Source organism: Cuculus canorus, chromosome 2 (assembly GCF_017976375.1).
Source record: "Cuculus canorus isolate bCucCan1 chromosome 2, bCucCan1.pri, whole genome shotgun sequence".
In the NCBI taxonomy this organism is placed as follows: domain Eukaryota; kingdom Metazoa; phylum Chordata; class Aves; order Cuculiformes; family Cuculidae; genus Cuculus; species Cuculus canorus.
In genome coordinates this window covers 76,272,133-76,295,542 of record NC_071402.1, presented here as the reverse complement: position 1 = coordinate 76,295,542, position 23,410 = coordinate 76,272,133, and the positions used below count along the sequence as shown (strand labels likewise).

Below are 23,410 nucleotides of genomic sequence, written 5' to 3'. Positions count from 1 at the left end.
TGTGTTGCCTGGTTTTGAGTGTTGCCTTGAGGTAACTTACTTATATGTGAATGAAATTAAGTTTTTAATCACTTGAATCACAATTGCCTCTTTAATGAGGTGCAATTTTTGGGGTCATATTTATGTGAGCATCTCTCCTGCTACTCCTGTTGAAGTTGTGGGGCTGTTTTGGTTGTTTGGTGTGGTTTTGCAGGTGGGGTTTTATTTTTCTATTTATTTATTTATTTATAAGAATGGCATTTTGTAATGGGTAAGATCAATGCCAGGAGTTTGGGGGGAAAGTTATTTATTTATTTATTTATTTATTTATTTATAAGAATGGCATTTTGTAATGGGTAAGATCAATGCCAGGAGTTTGGGGGCAAAGTGTGAATATACTGTTTTTATCTTTGCTCAGAAAGGAGCATAGGAAAAATTCATGGCACTGAGTGGAAGAACCCAGGCACTGGAATGCCTGGGAAGTTTTTATAGCTAGCTACCATTTAAAAAAAGCGGAGAAAAATGTAAAACATACTTAATTTTAACGTACACAGGAGTTGTGAAGAGACTTAGCCATGAGTAAATAATGTAGATATTTTCTAAATTAGTACTTTCTGTGCTACTAGATTTGGTGCCCTATTCTTGGCCAGGCAGTAGAAGTTTTCTGCTGTTCAGCAATGTAAAACAGTCTTTATGTGGAAATTTGTGTGGTGAAAAGTTGATATGGGATCTCCTTTCTTATTTTTGGTCTAAATCGCTGTTGAAAATAGTGCAGCTAGAGGAATTGGAGGAAAAGAATGGTGAGACTATCAGCAAATATAAATGCTGTTTTCATCAAGACTTGTTCTTGAATTTTATTTTAGGTTTCTCTTTCCCATTACACGAATGTTGTTGTTTTTGGGGTACCTCAAATGGTAAGTTAACTATTTTTGCATTGTGTAATTATTTTAATACTAAGGCATTTGGTTATTACATTAATCTGCAAAATGAACCAACCTACAAAATGTCAAAGGTAATTAGTATTCTTGTATTTCCTTGTTGCTTGTTCATAGAATCATAGAATGATTTGAGTTGGAAGAGACCTTAAAGATCATCTAATTCCACTCCCCCTGCCATGGGCAGGGACATGCCTCCCACTAGTTCAGGCTGCCCAAGGCCCCTTCCAACCTGGCCTTGAACACTTCCAGGGATGGGGCATCCACAACTTCCCTTGGCAACCTGTTCCAGTGCCTCACCACCCTTTTTGTGAAGAATTTCCTCCTTATGTCTAGTCTAAATCTGCCCCTCTCCAATGTACAACCATTCCCTTTAGTCCTATCACTACATGCCTTTGTAAAAAGTCCCTCCCCAGCTTTCTTGTACACCCGCTTCAGGTACTGGAGGGTCACTATAAGGTCACCTTGGAGCCTTCTCCAGGCTGAACAAGCCCAACTCTCAGCCTGTCCTCTTATGGGAGGTGCTCCAGCCCTCTGATCTTTGTAGCCCTCCTCTGGACCTGTTCCAACAGTTCCATATCCTCATTATGTTGAGAATTCCAGAACTGGACACAATACTCCAGGTGAGGTCTCACAAGGGAGGAATAGAGGGGCTCGTGTTGAGCTTCTCATCGACCAGCACCCCCAAGTCCTTCTCTGCAGGGCTGCTCTCAATCACATCATTTTCTGTCGTGTACTGAAAACAGGGGTTGCCCTGACCCAGGTGGAGGACCTTACACTTGGCCTTGTTGAACCTCATGAGGTTTTCACAGGCCCACTTCTCCAGCCTGTGCATGTCCCTCTGGATGCATCCCGTCCTTCTGGTGTGGCAACAGCACATTCAGCTTGGTCATCTGCAAACTTTCTGAGGGTGCACCCAGTCTCACTCTGTGTATCATTGATGAAGATATTAAACAGCACTGGTCCCAGTACAGACCCCTGAGGGACACCAGTTGTGGCGGATCTCCATCTAAACATTGAGCTATTGACCACTACTCTCTGAATACGAGCATCCAACCAATTTCTTATCCACTGAACAGTGCACCTATCAAATCCATCTCTGTAATTTCGAGAGAGAAGGATGATGCGGGGGACTATGTCAAAGGTTTTACAGATGTCTATTAAAGTGTGTGATAGAACCTGTTGAAGCTCGTGACAATATGCAGACTGGAGCCCTCAAAATATGTGGGTTTTTTGATAAATATTTTCTGTCATTTAGTTCAGAACCAAAATGAAGACTGCTGTGCTCAAGCTGCCTTGGGGGAAGATGATAGATTGGTTCTTGAAAATTTCAGTTTTTCTTACTGGAAAAATAAGGAGTTTGCAGGGAGAGGATGGAATAAGGTACTGGCTACAGCTGATTCTTGGGGAACCTTGTTAGAGGAGAGTATTGAACTTTGCTTACGTTCTCTGAAAAACGGATCACCTCTAATAGGCCAGCAGCTCATATATTGCAATAAGCCGTTGCCAATGTTAGACTCTGAAGGTTTAGGAAGGGAGATAAATACCTTAAGCATAATTGCTAGACTACAAGTCTACTAATTCTTTGACTTTTAGGAAGTCTTTGTAATCTCTGTTCATCGTGTCCCTGGGGGAAAATGCGTTCTTCAAACCTTGTGTAGAAATTGAGTTGCACAGTCACTGCTTTAATGATGTATTTGGTAAATTCAGTCAGATCCTACATTCACTTTGGCTTTCAGATTGATCTGGTTTTCTTTTCTGCTTTTTACTAGAAAAGAGAAAAAAAAGTCTTAATATTTTCATTTATGAGTGGAATCTTCTACATATGTTGGATGCATATGGAGAAATGAAATAGAAATATCCTATAAATGCTTCTGTATTGCTGCTTCCCTCTGTTAAAGCAGATGTGGGATGGAATGAATAAGGAGCTTTCTGTGGTGGTATACCATGCAACGTAGGCTAATAATATTTCTGTGGTAGTAACAGGAAGGTGCAATAAGAAGCATAATAAAGCTTAGCTTCTCCGTTCTCTCCTTTTTGTTTAAGAGCATTGGAATTAAATGCCTGCTTCAGATCCAATTGTAACTCATGTTGGAAACTGAAGTGAAGGTGTATTCCCCCCCCTAGTTTTGTGGGTGGCATATTAGTGAGAGCTGTGGCGTTACTTGTGCTACAGATGTTGCCAGGTTTGGATGTTATGTGCGCTCTAACTTGAGTTCCGGTAGGGGGCAGTATAAATATTTGAATTTACAATCGGAAATTCTGCAGTTGCTCAAGGGAAAAAGTGTAGGTAAAAAAAGATATTCCTGTAAACTACAAATGAATAAATGCCTTGGTAAAATGTGAGTAAACTTAGCAGCAATACTGGCTTAACTTTAATAATATAAACTTGGATAAATTGGTAACAGCTGTGATAGGAAGGGTAGCTGTAGGGCTCAGAATAACTTCAATATACTCAGTAAATAGTAGGCTAAATTCTTCCAATAAAAATACTGCCTGGTAACAGATCCAGACATATGAATGTGTTTCCTGAGCATTAGTTTGCTTATGATGCCCTTTAAATTGAATTTGGAAGTTTTGAATGCTTAGCCTTCCGAATGACTAAATTGATTTTCTGGAAAATTTAATGTGTTTTTTCTTTTTTACTGAGGACAATAGACTTCTCTAGCTTTTTAAATAATACTGGCCTGATTTTATGCTGTCACACAGTGCTTTTATTTCATATCCAAGATTAGTTTACAGAAGCTAGGTGTCATGATATTCAAGGAAGGCTACAACCTCTCCATTCTTGCAAGCACCAGGGGAAAGGTGTGTTTGTGAGTCATTGCAGAGAGACTTCTGCTTTTTCAAAGTGAGATGACAGAATTCTTTGTAGGTGTTCATGTTCACAGCTTCTGTGTGTTTTGACTGAGTATATACGGTACAAAGGGTTTACTAAACTGTATCTGTCTATACATGCAGAAACCGCCCAGCCGTGGCTTGCTGTAAGATATAATGCCTAATGCTACTGAAGGATTTAGCTTAAAAATAATTTCAACTGTTTGTTTCAAGGAAACAATTCTTTTTTTCTGAACTATTAATGAAGTTTTCTCATTTGAGCTAGTATAGACATGTGATGTCACAAATTTTCATAATTACTCATTAAAAATAGGCTATGTCTATATCTGTAATATATGTAGCAGTCTAGGCCTTCCTTTCCTGGTGTATCACCTCAGTTTGAGATGCTGAAATAGGCTTATTTTTCTTGTTTATTTAAGGTGAAGTTTTAAAGCTGTGTGGAAAAAAATCAGAGCATAGAATGCTTAAAAATATTCAGAGGTAACTCTTTGATATGTTAGATCTATGACTATAATATTCCTAAAATATTCCATTGTAAGCCTGAATGTGGCTATATTAGGATGTTATATCAAAGGTACGCCCTGCACGTGTGTGATAGTGGAAGCTATTGGCAGCCTTTGGAAATATATTTTCATCAGTCAATCTTGTTTTCTAATAGTTTTTCCTTCTTTCCTTCTTTCCTTCTTTCCTTCTTTCCTTCTTTCCTTCTTTCCTTCTTTCCTTCTTTCCTTCTTTCCTTCTTTCCTTCTTTCCTTCTTTCCTTCTTTCCTTCTTTCCTTCTTTCCTTCTTTCCTTCTTTCCTTCTTTCCTTCTTTCCTTCTTTCCTTCTTTCCTTCTTTCCTTCGTGTTCTTTGTAACTTGAATTTAGCTCTATTTGTTCTACCCTTTTAATATCTAAATGCAGTGTCACTGTATCAAAGGAAGTAGATTTTTACATGGAATACAAGTAACCTGTGGAGCTTGCTGTTATAATTACACCCGAGATGGACATAGTATATGAGAATAAAAAGAATTCAAAACGGATGTGCACTGCTCTATTTAAGGATAACATCAAATTTTTCCAAAGGACAAACATGGCTAAATCTATAAAGTTTTTTTTTTTTTCTTTTTTCTCAGAACATAATCACTGTCTGGGTTGGGAAAGAAATTTCTTTGAAGTCTAGATGTGCTAATTGATTTCTTACTTAGTCCAGAGCAGAATTTGGAAGTACTTATTGGAGACAGAGTATCTGGCTGAGCAGCGTTTTGCTTTCTTCTGGAAGAGTAGTGATGTGTCCTTTGGCTTTCATATCTGCTCAATTGTTGTGAATGGAGGAAAGCTAGATTATAGATCTTCAATCAAGGTATTTGACATAGTGGTATTTGATCTAAGTGATCTTATCTTAGAGTGATATCTCTAAATTGGAGAGATACAGATTTGATGTATGGACTATTGGATAGATAAGGAATTGATAAAGAAATATCTCCCATCAATGACATGGACAGTGGGATTGAGGGCACCCTCAGCACATTTGCAGACGACACCAACCTGAGTGGTGCAGTTGATGTGTCTGAGGGATGTGATGCCATCCAGAGGGACCTGGACAAGCTGGAGAAGTGGGCCCATGTGAACATCATGAGGTTCATCAAGGCCAGGTGCAAGGTCCTGTATCTGGGTTGGGATCATCCCAAGCACAAGTACAGGCTGGGGGATGGAGCGATTGAGAGCCGCCCTATGGAGAAGGATTTGGAACTACTTGTGGATGAAAAGCTGGATGTGAGCCAGCCATGTGTGCTTGCAGCCCAGAAAGCCAACCGTGTGATCAGTGATGGAACACCTCTCCTATGAAGACAGACTGAGAGATTTGGGCTTAATTAGCCTAGAGAAGAGAAGAGTCTGGGGGGAACTGATTGTTGCCTTTCAGTCTTAAAGAGGGTTTGTAAGAAGGATGGGGAGACTCTTTAGCAGGGCCTGTTGTGATAGGACAGGGGGTGATGGTTTTAAACTAGAAGAGGCTAGATTTAGACTAGATACAAGGAAGAAATTTTTTTCATTGAGGGTGGTGGAACAGTGGAACAAATTTCCCAGAATAGTGGTAGAAGCCTCATCTCTGGAAGCGTTGGAGGTAAGGCTGGACAGGGCTTTGAGAACCTGATGTAGTTGAAGATGTCTCTGCTCACTGCAGGGCCATTGGACTAGGTGGCCTTTAAAAGTCACTTCCAACTAAACCACTCTATGAATCTACATGCTGTTTCATACACCACTGCTGTAGGAAGAGACATGCATATGTGAACAGGCTGAAGCCAACAAAGCTCAATTTTCATAGTATTTAACATATCTGTGCTTTGCCATACAGTGACAGCAGAATATTTGTTTTGGGTTGTTGACCATATGATATTTTGAGTGTCCTAGGGTCTGTTTTGGAGTTAGGCTGGCAGTTACGAGAGGTGTTGGCTTTTGAGTGTCACATAATAGTTCATGTGACTTCAGGTGTCATAAATAGCATAAATTCAGGGACTGAACTCTCATTCTATACAGGGAAGAATCTCACTAAAGAGAATCATGAATCAGAATGTGTGAAGTCTTAATTTGTGAGGTTTTTTATCTGAGGGATTATCTACAGTTTTTGATTGAATTTTTAGAACTTAAAAGTTATGGTTTTCTTGATCTCAACAACTAAGGCATGATAACCATTTTCTAGTTTTAGATATTCTTTGTCAAAGCCAAAATGTATGTCATGGTTTCCTGAATTTTTTTCCAAAAATTCCTTGAACATCTCTTGAACACTTGAATTAGGCTCTCGAGAGAATGCTTCTGTGTTTTTTATTGCTTCTGAAAGCTTTTTATTGTTGCTCGACAGATGCCACAGTTGGAGAAAAAGCTAGAAGAAGAACTTGAATGTGATGCCAGAATCATTGCCTGTCGATTTCCTTTCCCTTGCTGGATCCCAGATCATACTACTGGAGAGGGAATAGACACTGTATGGGCCTATGATTTGAAACATTCTAGACGATGTGAAACAAAAATCTTGGAAGTTACACCAGAGACAAAATTCTAAACATTTAATTTGATTTTGTACTGAAACTTCTGGCCTTGACTTCATCTGGTAAAGGTAAACATGAACAGTCTCAGACTATGGAGATACATATTCACTAAAATAACTAAATCACACTGATTATCTGAAAGCACAAAAAGGTCAGCGAAAAGTGTAGTTAAATGGCTTTATGTAGTTAGTAAAAGTTAGGAGAAAGTTCTACAGAAGTGGAAAATGTTACTATGGAAAATGGGATAAAACACGATTCACTGTTCTTAAGGGGAATATATGTATAAGCCAAAATGCTTAAATTGGCGAACTTAGTTTGTGCGTCCTTTCTGATCCTACATTGCATTTGTTATTGGTGTTGGAAGTGATGTGCAAGTGGCTTCTCAAGTGAGCCATGGTTCCCAGATGTCTTCATTATGTATGCCCGTAGGTATAATGCTGCATACATCAAACTGATGAAGATTGAGTTTGGTGATGATACCAATGTTTTACACCTCAGCCTTGAATGTGTGCTTTTTGAAGTTGAATATGACACAACAAGCAAATATAACAAGTTGTTTGTTCATTAATACAAGTGCAGCTCCTGATTATATTAATGTATTTTTGTTTAACTTATATGAAGACAAAATGGTGGAAACAACCTTTTATGGAATATTTGTGTGCTCATATTTTGGATAAGGGTGAGAGTTGCTCACTTGAATGTGTTATGAAGACTTGTCTCTGGTTCCAGAGCTTGTTGGTCTGCATAGCTTGGATAAATCTCACTAGATGTCATTTAATTTATTGTTAGATTGGAAGGAAGGTTTTCAATCGGGCTTCTTTTTCCCCTGTTTTCTTATCTTTGAGATGTCAAACTCGCTGCATCACCACGTGGCTTTTCCTTCAAAGTGAATCAAGTTCTCCCTTGTCCTTTTGCTGATACTCTTTTGCAGTGGGGTACTGGCACTTCCATGATGTTTTTCTTTTCTAACATGGTTACAGCACTTTCCTGTTTTGTAGCTGTCTGCTTACTTGGTCTTTCTCTTGCCTCCCAGGTAAAACTTGATTGCTTTCACACATTAGCACTTAGTCAGAGTTCATAGTTAGACTCTGTTGGCCCCATAAAGAGTATGTTGGGCAGTGGCTGCATAAGTTTGACAGACTCATGCATGTATGATATCTATAGACAGAAGCCAAAAAGGAATTGTCTCCTGACTTCTAGGCAATCATTACCTCAACTGAAATTGGCTCAGGCCAAGAGAAGTGCTAAGGCCCTGCAATTTCAGGTAAATACAAAATACATTTTATTAGGCATTGGGAAAGCACATTTGCTGGGCTATAGAGTCTGACTTGAAGCAAAGTAGATATTTGGGATGTATAGCCTACAGTTACACCTGCGTCCAGACTTTTTTTTTTTTTTTTTGGTGGATGAGGAGAAGGGTTAAGAATTTTAAAAATACAAATCTACACTAAGGAACTGAAATAGAGCAATTAAATGGTTTTGTCCTAATAATGTATACAAAGCAGGAGAAGAAAGGGGCAAACACATCTTTTCTGGAGTCAGCAAAAGAGAGATGATTTCAGCCCTCCATCGCAAGTCACAAGCTGTAAATATGGAAACTATCTATTGAAGAACACTCATTTTCAGTAAGCTGTCTTTTACAGCCTTTCACTGCAGTTTAATGTAGTGTGTCTTGTAAAACTACACTAAACTCTACCATGATTTAAGTGTTAGAATTATTACACAGTGACAGGACAGGGCTACAGTGGATTATCTAAAGTGACTGAATTTACTTTAGTATCCTAAGACCATAAAACTGGAACCTGAGACAAAGGAAGTCTGAGATGATTTCTATTGAAAAAGACTATACAAAGGGAAAACCAGCTAATTAAGCTGAGCCCTTTCCTGAATGATTATGAAGGAGAAGACTACGCAAAAGATTTTGACAAGTGAGTTGTGACTTCTCTGCAGTGCAGTGTTTTAACCCAAGTTTCTACTGCCAACTTTCACTGAAGTTAGCTTGCAGGGAATTAATCAGATAATTACTTACTCTTCTGTGTTAGACTATATATTTGTCTTTCAAGTTAAAATTTGCTTGTTATAAACGTAAAACTGAATTTCCCAGTTCTGTCTGTGTGAAGGCTTTAGGGAGTGTACTTCTTAGTTACCACCTGTTGTTCCAGAAACGTTTGTCTAGGAGGGCAAGGTAAAATTAACGATGTGATGGCCTGAGCTTAAGTAGTGCTAAGTGCTGTCCTCAAGGCAAGGAGAGATTTATGAATGCTTTTAAAGTAAAATAGAGCGCAGTTTCTTGCTCTGGCTGCTTACTTTAGGGGGCCTATTCTAGGATAGACGGTGGTCTGAAGGTTCGATATTCCTTATTATGTAAGGAAATGTGCTATCATTTCTTGTCTCTATGACTGAAGCATGAAATGGAAAGCAAATTGCTCTAATTTACACGGGGGGGGTGGGAAAGTATTTTCTCATCATATCCTCAATTTCTCTGTCACTTACTATGTTCATTTGATAGTTTACAAGATTAAATACTTAACTGTGATTTCAGTTATCACTGTATGGATTACTATGTTGATACACTTCCAATTGTTAAGGTAATGTATTATTATTTTGTTATACTACTTCAGAGTACAAATTAGTTTCTTCTGAAAACAGGAAAGCCTTAGAGAACTGGTTTAATCAAATTATAGTGTAGGTCTGAAGCCAAAAGTAGGAAACCTTCAAGCTAAATGTTCTGTTCAGTACCAAAGTAATTCAGATACACAGAAAAAACTATAGGTTATCTTTGTTTATATCTTCTAGTAGAATCACTTGCCATTTGGGAGTCCCTTGTTTTGTTCTTTCCTTGCCCTGCCAGATCTTAGCAAAAAAGTTGCTTCATTTCTGAATGAGTGATGCTCTCCTGAAATATTGTGGGATTTGATCTGTTTGAAGACATAGTTCTCTATGAGTCAGATTTTCAACCTTTTTTCTTTTTTATCTTTTTTTTTGTTGTTTGTTTGGCTTTTTGTTTTTCGCATTGAGACATGTTAAGTCCCCACAGTCTTTGTCATGCAAGATCAATTGTACCAATGCAGTGCTAGAGTACTACAGTTCTAGTTTTGTAGTTTTCTGTTTTGCATAAATCGTCTTTCTAGGGAGAAGGAGAGGAGTATGGCTACAAGAGAGCCATCTGATACACAGGTTCCTCAGTATAGCGTACTGCACGGTTGCTGCAGTTACACAGCAATGTCAGCCAAGCTTGCCCAGATTTGTTTGTGAAATGTGCACATATTTTGTGAGCTTTAGGCATTTCTGTATTACTGTGTGTGTTGAAGTTCTTGACTTATCCTCTGGAGCTTGATTATATACTGTTACTTAATCTAATATTGCTCCAAGGAAGTTAATCCTGTGTCTCTGAGCTGCTGTTTATTTCTGACTCGCGAGTTGTAGCCAGGTGAGAAGGTACAGAATTAAGCTTAAAATAAAGCATCACATTTCACAAGCTGGTTGAGGAAGTGTGGCCTGTGGGGAAAAAAGTTCCAAAGCGCAGGCTTTGGGAAAGTCTTTTGTGTTTAATGAAGGACACAGCACAGGGAAGTACAAAGATCTGAATTTTGCATAAATTTTTTAAGAACGACTTGAGCTTTGCTTGTCTGATATGTGTATTCTTTAAAAAATATTACCACTATAATACTATTCTGCAGTCTAAAGGGTAGTAAGCAGAGGTAGCATTTTGTTTATCTTTTGTATCTTGAGCTATGAGGGAAAGGTGGAAGGGAATCCTGTGGCCTAAGTATGTCAGTTTGAACAATTTCAAAAGCAGTATGACAGACTTGGACATCAGCTGTGTGCATTTCTTATTGGATAGGAGCATCCATACCAAGAATGGGCTATGACGAGCATTCAGTCAGAAACGGATTCATGACTGATACCGTTACTCTCAAATAAACACCAATTCTTGATAGACTTGATAGAAACTACTTCTGTAGCTTTACTTTTTGCAATGGTTTAAAATGCTGAAGCATTTTTTCAAGAAAGGACATGAATCGTTCAAATTCACAAGTGAAGAGGAGAGCCTAGCTTCAGATTTAATGCCAGTAAATTCTGATTTGAGTGTTATTTATCTTCCACATTTGCCACGTTTGCAGTCCTGTAGTTTCACAATGTAGCCCCAACTAGCTTTTCAGAAGTAACATACATTTCTTCTAAGAAGACTTCTTGAGTTCTTGATAAGACAGCGTAGCGTCTATATTTGACTTAAAAACCACCCTTAATGTAGCTGCAGAATGAATGTTTTCAGTATTTTTCTTTTTTTGATAATCTTTCTATTCATCCACGTATGCTTTACGGAGGGAGGCATATAGAATCATAGAACAGTTAGAGTTGGAAGGGGCCTTAAGGATCATCTGGTTCCAATGCCCCTGCCATGGGTAGGAACACCTCCCACTAGATCAGGCTGCCCAAGGCCCCATCCAACCTGGCCTTGAACACCTCCAGGGATGGGGCAGCCACAGCTTCCCTTGGCAACTTGTTCTAGTGTCTCACTACTCTCATAGTGAAGAAATTCTTCCTAATGTCTAGTCTAAATCTTCCCCTCTCCAGTTTATACCCGTTACCCCTTGTCCTATCACCACAAGCCTTTATGAATAGTCCCTCTCCAGTTTTTTTGTAGGCCTCTTTCAGGTACTGGAATGTTGCATATACATGGATAATTACAATTTTTTTTTTTCCTTCTTTCTTTTCTGAATTCTCCCTCTTATTTCAGTGCTTGCTTTTATTTTTGATATTGTCTTTTTACAGTTTGACTATTTAACTTCATAAATTTCACCAGGTATTCTCATTTCCTTTAATTTCTTTTTTTCTTCTATAAGTAATTGCTTTTTTTTTTTTTTCCCAGCAAGTTTACAAGAAGACTAAATAGGTTAAGGAATGTTCTTTTTCACTGTAACATTTTAACATATACCTAACTAAGCTCCTTGATTTATTTAACAGTCTGTTTGCTGGCATAACGTGACTTTTGTTTCCAGTTAATGAAAGAAAGCCACATCCACCCATATGGTATTTAGACTGAAAAGTAGTCTTGCTCTACAACAATTCTGTTCAAGTACCGAAGTTTCAAGTACTTAATTTCACATTTTGCTTATATTTCATCACTTGGCAAATGAATACAGGCCTTTTATCTGTTTAGTAGTTATTTAGGTTTGGGTTATTTGTTCAAGTGGGAGTTTTTCTGATTTCTTTTTGTTTGTATAATGGTGGGGTTTGGTTGGAATGTTGGACTGATGTTTTTCCTTGAAGAATCACTAACACGATCCAGTGAACTGCTAGCGTTCGTAAAAATTAAATAGAACTTGCTTACCAGTAAATGTGCAAGGATGTTTTTCAGCTTACCGTATATATTGTGGTTTTTAAAAATAAAGTAGGTTTTTGAAGATCCATATAAAGCTTGTGGCCTAGAATTTTGAGGTGAGCAGAGAGAGATCTTTGCAAGGTCAGAAGAAGTAAATTAATGGCTTTCAACTTGAGGTTTGAGGATACCATCTGGGGAATCCACAAAAAGTAATTTAAAAAGCAGATTGATAGGTTTCTATTTGCTACCTGTGGTTGTGTCCTTCAATTGGAAAATTTTAATGTGTCTGAGAAAAACCTTTAAGAATCCCTGAACTAGAAACTATGGATTTACGTAAGACATTAGCTAAATGAAAGTGAGTTTATCAAAGTGCGGGTTGTTGTTTCCTCCTCCTCCCCCCGTTGTTGCTTGCTTGGACTGTTGAGCCTTGAATCTTTGTAGTTCACAGATGTGTGAGCCTCTGTCTCTCTTCTGGTAAGCATGTAACCTTGTATTTTGCGATGTGAGCAACCACGTGTTTCTGCACATTCCCATTTTGTTCTAGTAATTCTAGCTTCTTAGTTAATCTATAATGGATCTGGTTTGAGGATCTAAGTACTTTTTTTTTTTTTTTTTTTTCCTTCCAGGAACTGCTTAGACATGGAATTTAACTTTTCAAAACTCCTAGTGAACTGCTACTGAAGCCTGTCTAAAAAGCCCATGGATGCTGTGAAACTCCTTAATACTGTAATGTCTGCAGCTGTCCATGCCAGAACTGTGGTTCAGATAACCAGAAATGTGCCTAGCTCTTGCATATGCTCTCTTGATTTCTTGATTGAAAATCGGAGTGTGAGGAGAGGACACAAAATGAACCATAAAACCTTGAAGATCATTGCAAATTCTGGGAGAGAAAAGCGATTGGTCTGGGATATAGCTAAAATGTGAGGAGTCTTCCCTGTTGCTATTACTCTGGCTACTAAGGTTGTTTGCTGTCTTTTTCCCACGACCCTAAGATTATGTAGTTCTTCTTGAAAGTATACTTCTTTTTCTCTCTTTCCCATTTTTTTCAAGCTTTTCAGAGTGTACACAAGTCCAAATAATTTACATATCCAAACGTACCATTCTCTCAAATTTCTACAGCGACCTTCATCACCGCTGTTCACATATCTTTCATTGCTTCTTCCCCTTCTTTCAGCACACATAGAAGCCGAATTGATACTCTGATTGCATTTTATGTTCAGTGCATACCTAAGCTTTGTGGGTGTGATCAATACCAATTAAGTTTATTTGCAAGCACAGATCACTCACTGAAGCAATTCTAAGGAGATTTTGAGCAGGAACAGGACAAGTAATGGTCATGACTTCAAAATACTAATGTTACTTAGTGACAGGGAAGGTAGAGTTTCCTGCCATTAAGGTACTTGTAATTTCAGTTGTCAGTCTGATGTGTCAACCAAAGCTAGGGAATGAAAGACTATAAGCAAAGCAGTGCTGTTGTGTTATTGTAAAATAAACTTACTTTCTAACACTATCATCAGAGGCTGCGTTCTGCTTTCACCTAAATTGTTAAGTACTGTTATTGTTCTGATGAAAAGAGTATGTTGGTGGGAGGATATGATTGGCTGAGCTGATAAAGCTAGTGATCATCTTGAAGTGCTTTTCTATAGTACTTTCAGGTAATTTCAGATAATTTATGCTTTCCCTTTTCCCAACAAAATTCCTTCACAGTGACAACATTACAGATTTAAAATGGAAACAATGTTTATCACCCCTAGAAGTTAAAGATTAGGAAGCAGTTTCTAATATGAAAAAAGTTGCTGGCTTCAACAGGTGGGTCTTATTTACCAGAGTGTGTTAAGTATAGAATCACTTGGGTGGAAAAGACCTTTGAGGTCATCAAGTCCAACGATACTTGTCCACTGCTAAACGATATCCCTGAGCGCCTTATATACCGATCTTCTAAATACCTCCAGGGATGGTGACTCGGCCACCTCCCTGGGCAGCCTGTTCCAGTACTTGATGATGCTTTTGGTGAAAAAAATTTTTCCTGGTGTCTAATCTGAACCTGCGCTGGTGCAACTTGAGGCCCTTCCCTCTCATCCCGTTGTCTGTCACCTGGGAGAAGAGACCAACATCCACCTCACTATGACCTCCTTTTGAGTAATTGTAGACAGTGACAAGGTCTCCTCTCAGGCTCCTTTTCTCCAGGCTAAACAACCCCACTTCCCTCAGCTGCTCCTCATAAGACTTGTTCTCCAGCCCCTTCATCAGCTTTGTTGCCCTTCTCTTGACATGCGCCAGGACCTCAATGTCTTCTTGTAGTGAGGGGTCGAGAACTGAACACAGTATTTGAGGTGTGGCCTCACTTATGACGAGTACAGGGGCAAAATCCCTTCCCTGGTCCTGCTGGCCATGCTGTTTCTGATACAGGCCAACATGCCCTTGGCCACCTGGGCACACTGCTGACTTGTATTCAGCCGGTTGTCAACCAACACCCTCAGGCCCTTTTCTGCCAGGCAGCTTTCCAGTCACTTCCCCAGGCCTGTAGCAGTGCACGGGGTTGTTGCATCCCAAGTGCAGGAGGCTTGCACTTGGCCTTGTTGAAACTCATACCATTCGTCTCAGCTGATCGTTTCAGCCTGTTCATATCCGTGTGTATAATGTAGGTCAGATCCAGACTGACTTAACGAACGGTTTGATTTTTCTCAGAAGAAGTTAGCACTTTTTGAAAGCCTCCTGGACATGCAATCTGAATTAGTTGTTTGCTTAGTCTAATAAAAAAGCAGATCAAACAGCAGCACTCCTTGTGTCTACTGCATGAAAATTAGGTAGCCTGAGGAAACCTGGATGCTGCATAGTTGTTTTCTTTGTGTTTGTCTGTACTTTGAGTGATTGTGAACATCAGATGGAGTGAGGGCTTTTGCCCATTTGAGTGATACTTAACGCTGTGTCTCTACTAAGGACAATTAGAAGTTGAAGTATACCATTACTTCCTTTCAGGCTAACTACTCAAAAGTGATCCTTTCTTTGGTATGGTTTTAGTCTGACTGGTAAAATTTTCATTTCTACAGGTATAAAACTAGATGTTGCTTATGATTCGTTTCTGTTCTGTTCTATCCCTGAAGAATCTATATTGGAAGTACCAGTATCTCTCCATTTCTGTGTGAAAAATGCAATGGATATTTTATTGGACTTGAGTTCTTATATTACTGTGGTGAGACACTGCTCCCACCTCATATTGGATATGCGGGTCATTCACTGTTTGAGCTTTTAAGAACCAGGGTTGTGAATGATGTGGTTTTCTTGTTAGGGTGCCCCAGCAGTGCTGAACCCAAGGATGCTGGAGCTCAAGCTCCACAGCAGGTAACTCATTCAAAGGTATTGAGCTTCACTTTGCTTTTATTGTTGTCAGCAACTTCCACCTCCTTGCTCACTACTCCCAACCCCCGTTCCTCAGGTTGTATATTTTGGTTTGCAGCTGCTGGTGCAAATGACCAGGTCTAGGTCCACCGTCTGTGGCCACTCTATGTAAGGAGACTCTGACCGTAACCTAACACTCCCCACAAACAGTTTTCTGTTCTGGAGAATTGTCCCTTTCTGAATGACCATGTTATTTCTAGTTTTGTCTAGGCCATGAGCCTAGTGAGACCTTCCCAGCTTATGTGTCAGCGTAAGCAGGCTCAGTTTTAGCTTCAGCTGACTCAGTCAAGGGCCTACCTAAGACATCCTCGTAGTCTCTGAAGATGCTGAAACAAGCAAGTCTGGGTGCTGCAAATTTCCCAGCCTTCTGTAAGGACTGCTTTAGTGCTGCTGAATTTGATCTCTTCCCCCAGTTTAGGGACTCTGCAAAGCAAAGGATAAATTCATTTCTTCCTCTGCTTAACAGTAGTAGAACATTGTTCTTTAGCTTCACAGTGCTGTTTGTTTCTGGTACAGCCTAGTGATAAACTTGCCTTCACTGGAGGGAAAGACCTAATGCCAGAGACTAACGCTTTCCTCTCCAGGATGAACTTAAGAGCGAGGCTCTTTAACTGAGGGACTTCTGCTTTGGAAAGTCTCTCAGCAGTACAAACATCCTGTACCAGTAGAGATGGGAAGGCTTTCTCTCAAATTCTGATTGCTGATACAGATGTTGTTTGTCAGGATCACTGCTAGGAACAACTTTGTTTTCCACCAAGGCTAGGCATAATTGCCTGTGGCCGTGGTTGGTTCATTTGGGTTGATACTCAGTCTGGTAAGAAGGCTTAGAGCAGCAGGACTCTCAGTTTGTGTATTTGGGGAATGTAGAATACCAAATTTTGCTCCTTACAGTAGCATAATTTCTTTTATACATGAGTAACAATACCACAATGTAGTGATACGAAAATCTAGGAATACTCTTCTGATAGTAATACTCTAGAAACAGACTAAACGGAATCTTATTGAATGGGGATTTCTAGGTTGGAGAAAGAGATAAGTCTGTTCTCCCTTCAGTAAGCATATGTTATTCCTATTAGCTTTGAGGGAATTTATTTGCATGTTTGTTTTGGTTTTTTTTTTAAATGTAGATTTAGAAGGTGGCAGTTGGAATGCTAGCTATTAATTTGCATTCAGCCCTGCTGTAAAATGCAATGTTTATATAGCAGCATTCATTTTCAAACTGCTACTGAATAGTAAATCTAGCAATACTTTCATAGAGTTGACTGGTATTATATTCAGACTTTGCAGTTGTGAAAACTGAAGCAGAGAGATAATTTTTTCAAGACCATTGATGTAATCGTTGGCAAAGCTGTGGTTAAAATTATTAAGTCTGCAACTGCATGTCTGTCTGGAAGTATATGTTTTTAATTGGCTGCTCCTGAGGGTGGCAGTACCTGTTCACTTTCACAACTGATGAAGCCAGAGATATACAGATCAGATGCTCACATATGACATTTGGTGCCTTCTTACTGCCTATAATTGTAAGAGGTAGGACCTGAAGAGGTTGTTTTTGTCAGGTTCATGACCTTGGTTTTGTTTTCGTCAGTCTTACCTTTTTATTAGCTGTTAACTATGTTTGATGTCTCATGGTTACTGCTTTTTAACTTCATTTGGATCCCTCTGTCTCTCTATACATGCTACTTTGGAGTAAAACTATTTGTATTGGACTGTATGACTGCATCATATACTATATCTTGGTCTATTATTGTGTGAGAGTCAGTCTGGCTCTCTCTCTTTCGATGATTTCCACTTTTAATGACAAAAAAATTCAGATCTTTGGACAACTCAAATCTGTTGTTGATGGGAGTATTAGATATAACCTGGCTGCTATATTTCTATATTTCTTTTTTTCTTTTTTTAACCCTTGTGCATGATCTATATTTTAATTCCCTAATGACGCTTCACTGATTATAAATGAAACTTCATTTTTCTCTTTTTGAAGTCACCAGATTCATCTGTCATGGCTAATGTTAGTAAGCCTACATTTTCTCCTTTCTTACTTTTATTTCTACATTTGTAATTGGGTATAAATGAGATGAACTGAGGGAAAAGCCATTTTTATTAAGCCTTAATAATTTTATTCAGCATCAAAATAGCAAGCAAAATTGAATGAAAAAGTTTTCTGTTGGTGTGACTTGTCAACAGCTCTTGCTGTCCTGACAAGCTGAAGCTCATTTTACCCTGACATAACCATCAGTTTTAAGTACAGTTGCTGTCTCAATATTCTGGTTTAGAAGCTGTTTTGCAGTGATCAGCTTATCCAGTTCAAACCCAGCACCTTGCATGTTATGTACCTCTGTTTGTAAAACAAGCTGCTGAAGTTACGCATGCAATCTTACTAGATTAGTTGCTTTGACTGATTTTTTTAACAGAAGAGGCGGCAACTTTATATCATCTCTAAATATGAACAAACCCAAGAAAAAATACTTCCTCTGCCATATGCAGGAAAATGCATATTGCGCAATGTATGAACAAATTCCTTATCTACCAGTAAAGCAAACATAGTCAACGTTTGTAGTCCAGAAACAATGCAGTAAACAGCATTGCTGGTTTCTGCCTCTTGTTACTGAATCGTGAAAAGCAATCACAAAATCAGACTGGTCTTGCCAAATAAAAAAGCAATTCATAGTGGGTATACAGAAAAGGCTGCTTGAGAGGGTTTCTACACAGCAACATGAATTATCCCCCCTGCCCTGGCTGAAAGATTAGTGACAGCCTTACCCCAGCCCTGAGAGTGGAAGACTTGCCTCTGCATCACCTTATGCAGAATACTGCTTTGCTTCAATATGGTGGTTCATGGAATTCATGCTACTAGAATTACATAAAATAGGAAAAGGTGCTACGGAGTACAGTAGTTACCATCAATTAGGTAGCGTTATCCAGCTATAGTAACACTTGGTTGTTTGACCTGCTCTACTTTTGTAGTGCCACATTGATGGTACAGCAAGAGCTGTAAGATCAGGTAAAAATCAATACACTTTTTCAGCTAGGGTCAAGAAGGGAATGAACAACGCAAAAAGGGCAACTCAATTGCAAAAGTTTAAATCTGCTTCTGAGGAGCAAGGAGACCATGTGCTGCCCGCTTTCAGAATGTTTATTGGAAAGTGATAGAGATGAAACGTGTATCTCTTGATTTAAGCTTCCCCCCCCTTATTACAGCATTGTTATGCTGTCTATTAGATCTGTATGCATTAAGATGTGTCTCTTCTATAGACAGCTTTCACATTAATGGATTATGCTGATAAAAACTATTTGAAAAAACATTTGTCTGGCAGTTTGTATTAAAAAGAAAAACGAGACCTGTTCATGAAGGGTGAAAAGAATGTAGGAAGTTGGTAAAAACTCAGTCTGTCTATAGTGTAGTTTTGTCGTAAAGAAAGCTTATTATCATAAGCAATTGTACAACAGCGCTCTGATTTTCAAGGATCAAATAACTAATGCAAATGCCGATTTTCCACATGTTTAGATGGATAATCTGCTGGAATAGATTACAATCCTTATATTTCAAATTTTTTACCCCACAGAGCACTCTGGATTTATATCATACACTAGTCAATCTCTTTAAAAATGTGTTTTCTTCTGTCTTGCAGTTAGAGATGTCATTGGTACATGGTACCAAGAGGCACCAAAGATTTCAGAAACAGATTTCAGCTCTTGTATTCAATATGGAAGGCGTTAAGATTTCAGAAATTATGTCATTAGTGTACCTGTTTGTTAAAGAATAACTTGATACTGTCTCATTTTAAAATAAGATCTTTCAAAATCTTGGCAAGTTCTGTGAATGATTCGTATGTTATAATTATAGTGGAGCTGTAAGATGCAGGACCTGCAAAGACACTAATACCTGTTCTTTCCCCTTTGAATTGCTTTTGCTGTTTTCCCTTATCTTTCAGTTTCTGAGACAAATCCTGTTTGTTGGTCTCCAGATAGAAGTCAGACTTTTACCTGTATATTGGCAGTGCCTTATTTGCCATCCCTCCCTCCCTTTCTCCTTGCCCCTTTTTTTGCTTCCTAGGTGCTGTGTTTATGGTGTTCTAGTTAAATTAGAACAGGTTTTATTTCTACATTAGATACAACTTTTTTGTTTCAAAGACATCAATACAAGGATTTAAGTCAATGCTTTTACCAAATGGGTTAGCATATTTTAAAGCAGACTTATTCCTGGATAGAAAAGCCATTTATGAAAAATCTTTTTCAAGGTACTGGACTGAAGAAGCAGCAAAGTAGATGGTATTTTCTAGAGAACAAAGCTTATGCAAAACTGTCTTAATGCCTGGCCAAAATGAAGCTTTAAAGTACACTCCAGGCTGTAGTTGTCAGTTGCCTCAAATAAAGAAGGTGGTGGTGAGGAAAAAAGCAGGGACTGAAAATCAGATGATGGCTATCGTGAATATTGCTAGACCAGATGTCCATCAAAAAGAATAAAGAAGAAATAAATCTTGAATATACAGGCTTTAGTGAATGATCTTCATGTTAATGCTGGTCTTTCTTAAACTGTCCTGCTCTCCTTACTACAAGGATCAGAGACCATCTGCAAAATAAACTGACAAGGTGGCATTTGTCCCTTTACCAGAGGTCTGAGTTGTACTTGTGTGTTAGCAGAGCTACAGCTAGAGCACCTAAAAGGCCCGGTTTAGTGCATGTCCAGTAAGTGAGGAGGACATGGATGTTCACACAGGAGAGATTTCACATGGTCTTCTGCCTCTTCTGGAAGTATTAGGTTCTCTTAATCACTGTCTTCTGGTATTTTCTGAAACAAACTGGGTTAAGCGCATGCCAGTATGTCAAATCCAAACATGAGACCTAGTTACAAGTATTGAAATACTACTAGATGTGAAGAGAAGGTGCAGCCTTCTCTGACGTGCATACTGCAGAGTCGGCTAGCAAGGTCACATTATAGTGGGAAGTTCTGAACTTTTGTCTTTCTATTGGCAAGACACTGATAATTGGTAGTGTTCTTGTGACTTACAAAGTAGAATTAACTTTCTGTCTCCTAAAATAAATCTAGATGGAGGGAGTAAAGATATTAATTAGCCTTTTGTAGTGATAAATCCCTATGAAATGTAATTGGTTTGGACCTACTATACTTTTATATTTGCTAGCTTTTAGCCAATTGAACAGTTTCTTGTCGTTTGGCCTACAGAAAATGAAGCTGATATCCACACCATGGTTGCAGACAGCCTCTGCAAGTGGGCTGAATCCTTCTGAGCTACTCGGAATTCCTCAAATTACTATGACAGAATTTAATGAAACTATAACAAAAACAAAACCTGAATTAGTTTTACACTGGTCAATGTTCTATGTCTAATTTTTACCTGAATTTAGATAATTTAGAAGCCTCATTTTGATTCTTCTGCTTATCTGGTTCTAGATGTAAATTATACATTCTTCTTTATTAGTATTCATTCCTTTCATTGATATTCAGTTGAAAAGCAGCAAAGCAGTCCTTCGCTGCCTTCTGGGTAGTATTGCATGTTACAATATTTGTAATGCAACATATGTTTTACATGTAACCTTTATGGAGCATGTTCAGTTTGTTTCTTTTAAGCCTTTGCAGGTGTGGGGGAATCTCTTCTCCTAGGCAAGTTATTAATGATAAGGTAACCTAATAATCGTTTTCTTGTATTATGCAATTCTGTCCCCTTAAATATGGGAATGTGAGATATTGAAAGTAATTTAATATAAGGCAGATGTAACACATATCACAAAATTCTCTAGGTAAGTTCTCATACTTAAATTGTTTTATCCATTATAACTTGTATTTCAGTAACAATTGGAAGACTGAACTGTGACTGAAGCCTTTTGTACTCTTTAGTCTTCACCTATAAACATATGTGAAGAGAATTCATTGGCATAAATAAATTGGGTGCAAGTGTTTGCCAGCTTCCTGCGTACGTCCTTAATGATATTAATTGCCATTAAGGTGATATGTATCTGAAATTACTGTTATTTGTGTTATAGGATATTTTTAAAAGGTGAATTATTATAGAGGTGAAATATTATAGGATATTTTTAAAAAGGCATGAGTACTTAGGTTGCCCTTTGCTGAAGTTATGCAATAGAGAGAAATTATATTGATGCTATGAGATTTAAATCTTTGATCACTAAATGTGGTTAACACCATTAAAATGGCAGACCAAAAATGGTTTATATAGCAAAATGAACAAAGGATAGGTATTCTTTGAACCACACAGAATATTCAGCTTGCCTGCAAACAAAGTATTCTTGGTTTTAAACTTTTTGAAGGAAAAGGTGCATGGAAAGCATTCTGACTTCTGCATTTTTTTTCTTGGTTAAAGCTTTCCACAGAATTATGATCTAATTCACAAATAGAACTCATGTATTATATGTTATTTGGGAGAGTACTATTTAATGTAATGGGAATAATTATGTCTCATTTATGTAAATGCCAGATCTTTTTATTACATTGCATAATTTTCCAAGTTTTTGGACTAAACACTATTTGGATTAAAATGGATATAACCAGTTTTAAAGGAATTGAAGTATTTTTTCTCGCTGAAACGAAACATAAATAAGTGTTCTGTTTTCAGTGGAAAATACTCCAGTTGCCTGGATTGTAATCCTTTCTCTGCTAGAGGGAATTTGAAGGCTGTGGCGTTTAGTGCTAGGGCAAAGAATTCTTTCATTCTGCATGAATAATTAAGCAACCCCGCTGCAGGGGCTGTGAGTTCAGTGTCCCATATCTCAGCAACCAGTACTGAAGGATGGCCTCGGGACTAAGATCCTAAGCAATGATTAAGTGATTTCTCTACCAATAGAGGTAAAGACCAAGCAGCAACTCCTTTAAACTTCTCTTAGCTTTTGTGTCCCCTGTGTTCCCCATGTTTTCAGAAAATCCCTGTTGTCCATCCATTATCGCGATGTGGAAGTCATATAGAATATTATCTGTTCTAGGGAGGCTTTGCTCCAGCATTTTCCCACCAAGGAACTGCTCTTTAGTCTGCTGTCTCCCCCCTCACCCAAATGCAGAATGAGGGGTGCAGGAAAACGTCACTGCCAGCAGTGGGCATGATTCTCCTTGCTTTGCCCAGCCCCCTGGTTTCGGTGGTGCAGTTGGTGGTGAGGAAAAACATGTTAATTTTCTGTCTGTGAACACTTCAGACAGAGTATGTCTTCCTTTTCTGTCATCATAATTTATTTATTTTTCTTAAGCAAGAAATAAGAGACAGTCACACTGGATGCTGGATACCTTCCGATCCAGTGAAGTGTCACTTTGGATCATGTCTTAAATCCTTAGCTCTAACCTCCAGTTATGTGGGATGTGTAAACTAGAAAGGCTGTCTTGATTTCCTGATCTTATGTTATGCATCAGTTGATATAAAAAATAAAATATGGAGGATAATTAACAGCTTCTTAATATGCAGTCCTTTATGATGTTTTATTTTATGGTCTCTTGCAATGCGTAATTCAGTCAAGCATTCTGCCGTAGCACAGTGCAAACATGCACTACTATGTTAATACACTTGTTGTAATCCACTGTATTTTAAATACGTGGTATTTTTGCTTTTGAAATACTTTGTTTCTTTAATATGTTTTGGGATGACAGAAACTAAAGCTGTCAAAGCTTTAACTGCTACAGTGTTGCAAATGAAAACATTATCCTTTGTGGTCACTAATGGAAAAGCTTTTATTTATTTATTTTCAAAATGATTTGAAATATTAAGAGATTTCCAACCAGTCTTTTCAAAGACAATATAGTCATGTATTTTACTTGAGAATAGTTGGGTAATGGGTAGAACTAGGATGCCTGTTTTCTTACTTACACAAGTTTGCATCTTACATTTACATCAAGAAGGTGAATAAGGTGTTTCATATTTAATGTAATTTACTTGAAAACTTTCAACAGTCA

At 38.3% G+C, this 23,410-nt stretch overlaps 1 protein-coding gene across 13 annotated transcripts in view; it reads left to right on the top strand.

Moving 5' to 3' along the window:
• ATPSCKMT (ATP synthase c subunit lysine N-methyltransferase) overlaps positions 1-23,410 on the top strand; it is a 100,940-nt gene that overhangs the window by 4,499 nt on the left and 73,031 nt on the right. For 9 of the 13 annotated variants that reach the window (XM_054059929.1, XM_054059926.1, XM_054059924.1 and 6 more), the window contains exons 3-4: positions 843-893; positions 6,593-6,844. In XM_054059929.1, the coding sequence (XP_053915904.1) occupies positions 843-893; positions 6,593-6,790 (249 nt within the window). In that variant the 3' untranslated portion in view covers positions 6,791-6,844. Of the gene's footprint in view, positions 1-842; positions 894-6,592; positions 6,845-12,728; positions 17,355-23,410 lie in introns of those variants that run through there. The other 4 variants (XM_054059919.1, XM_054059918.1, XM_054059917.1 and 1 more) reach the window with 2 other exon arrangements.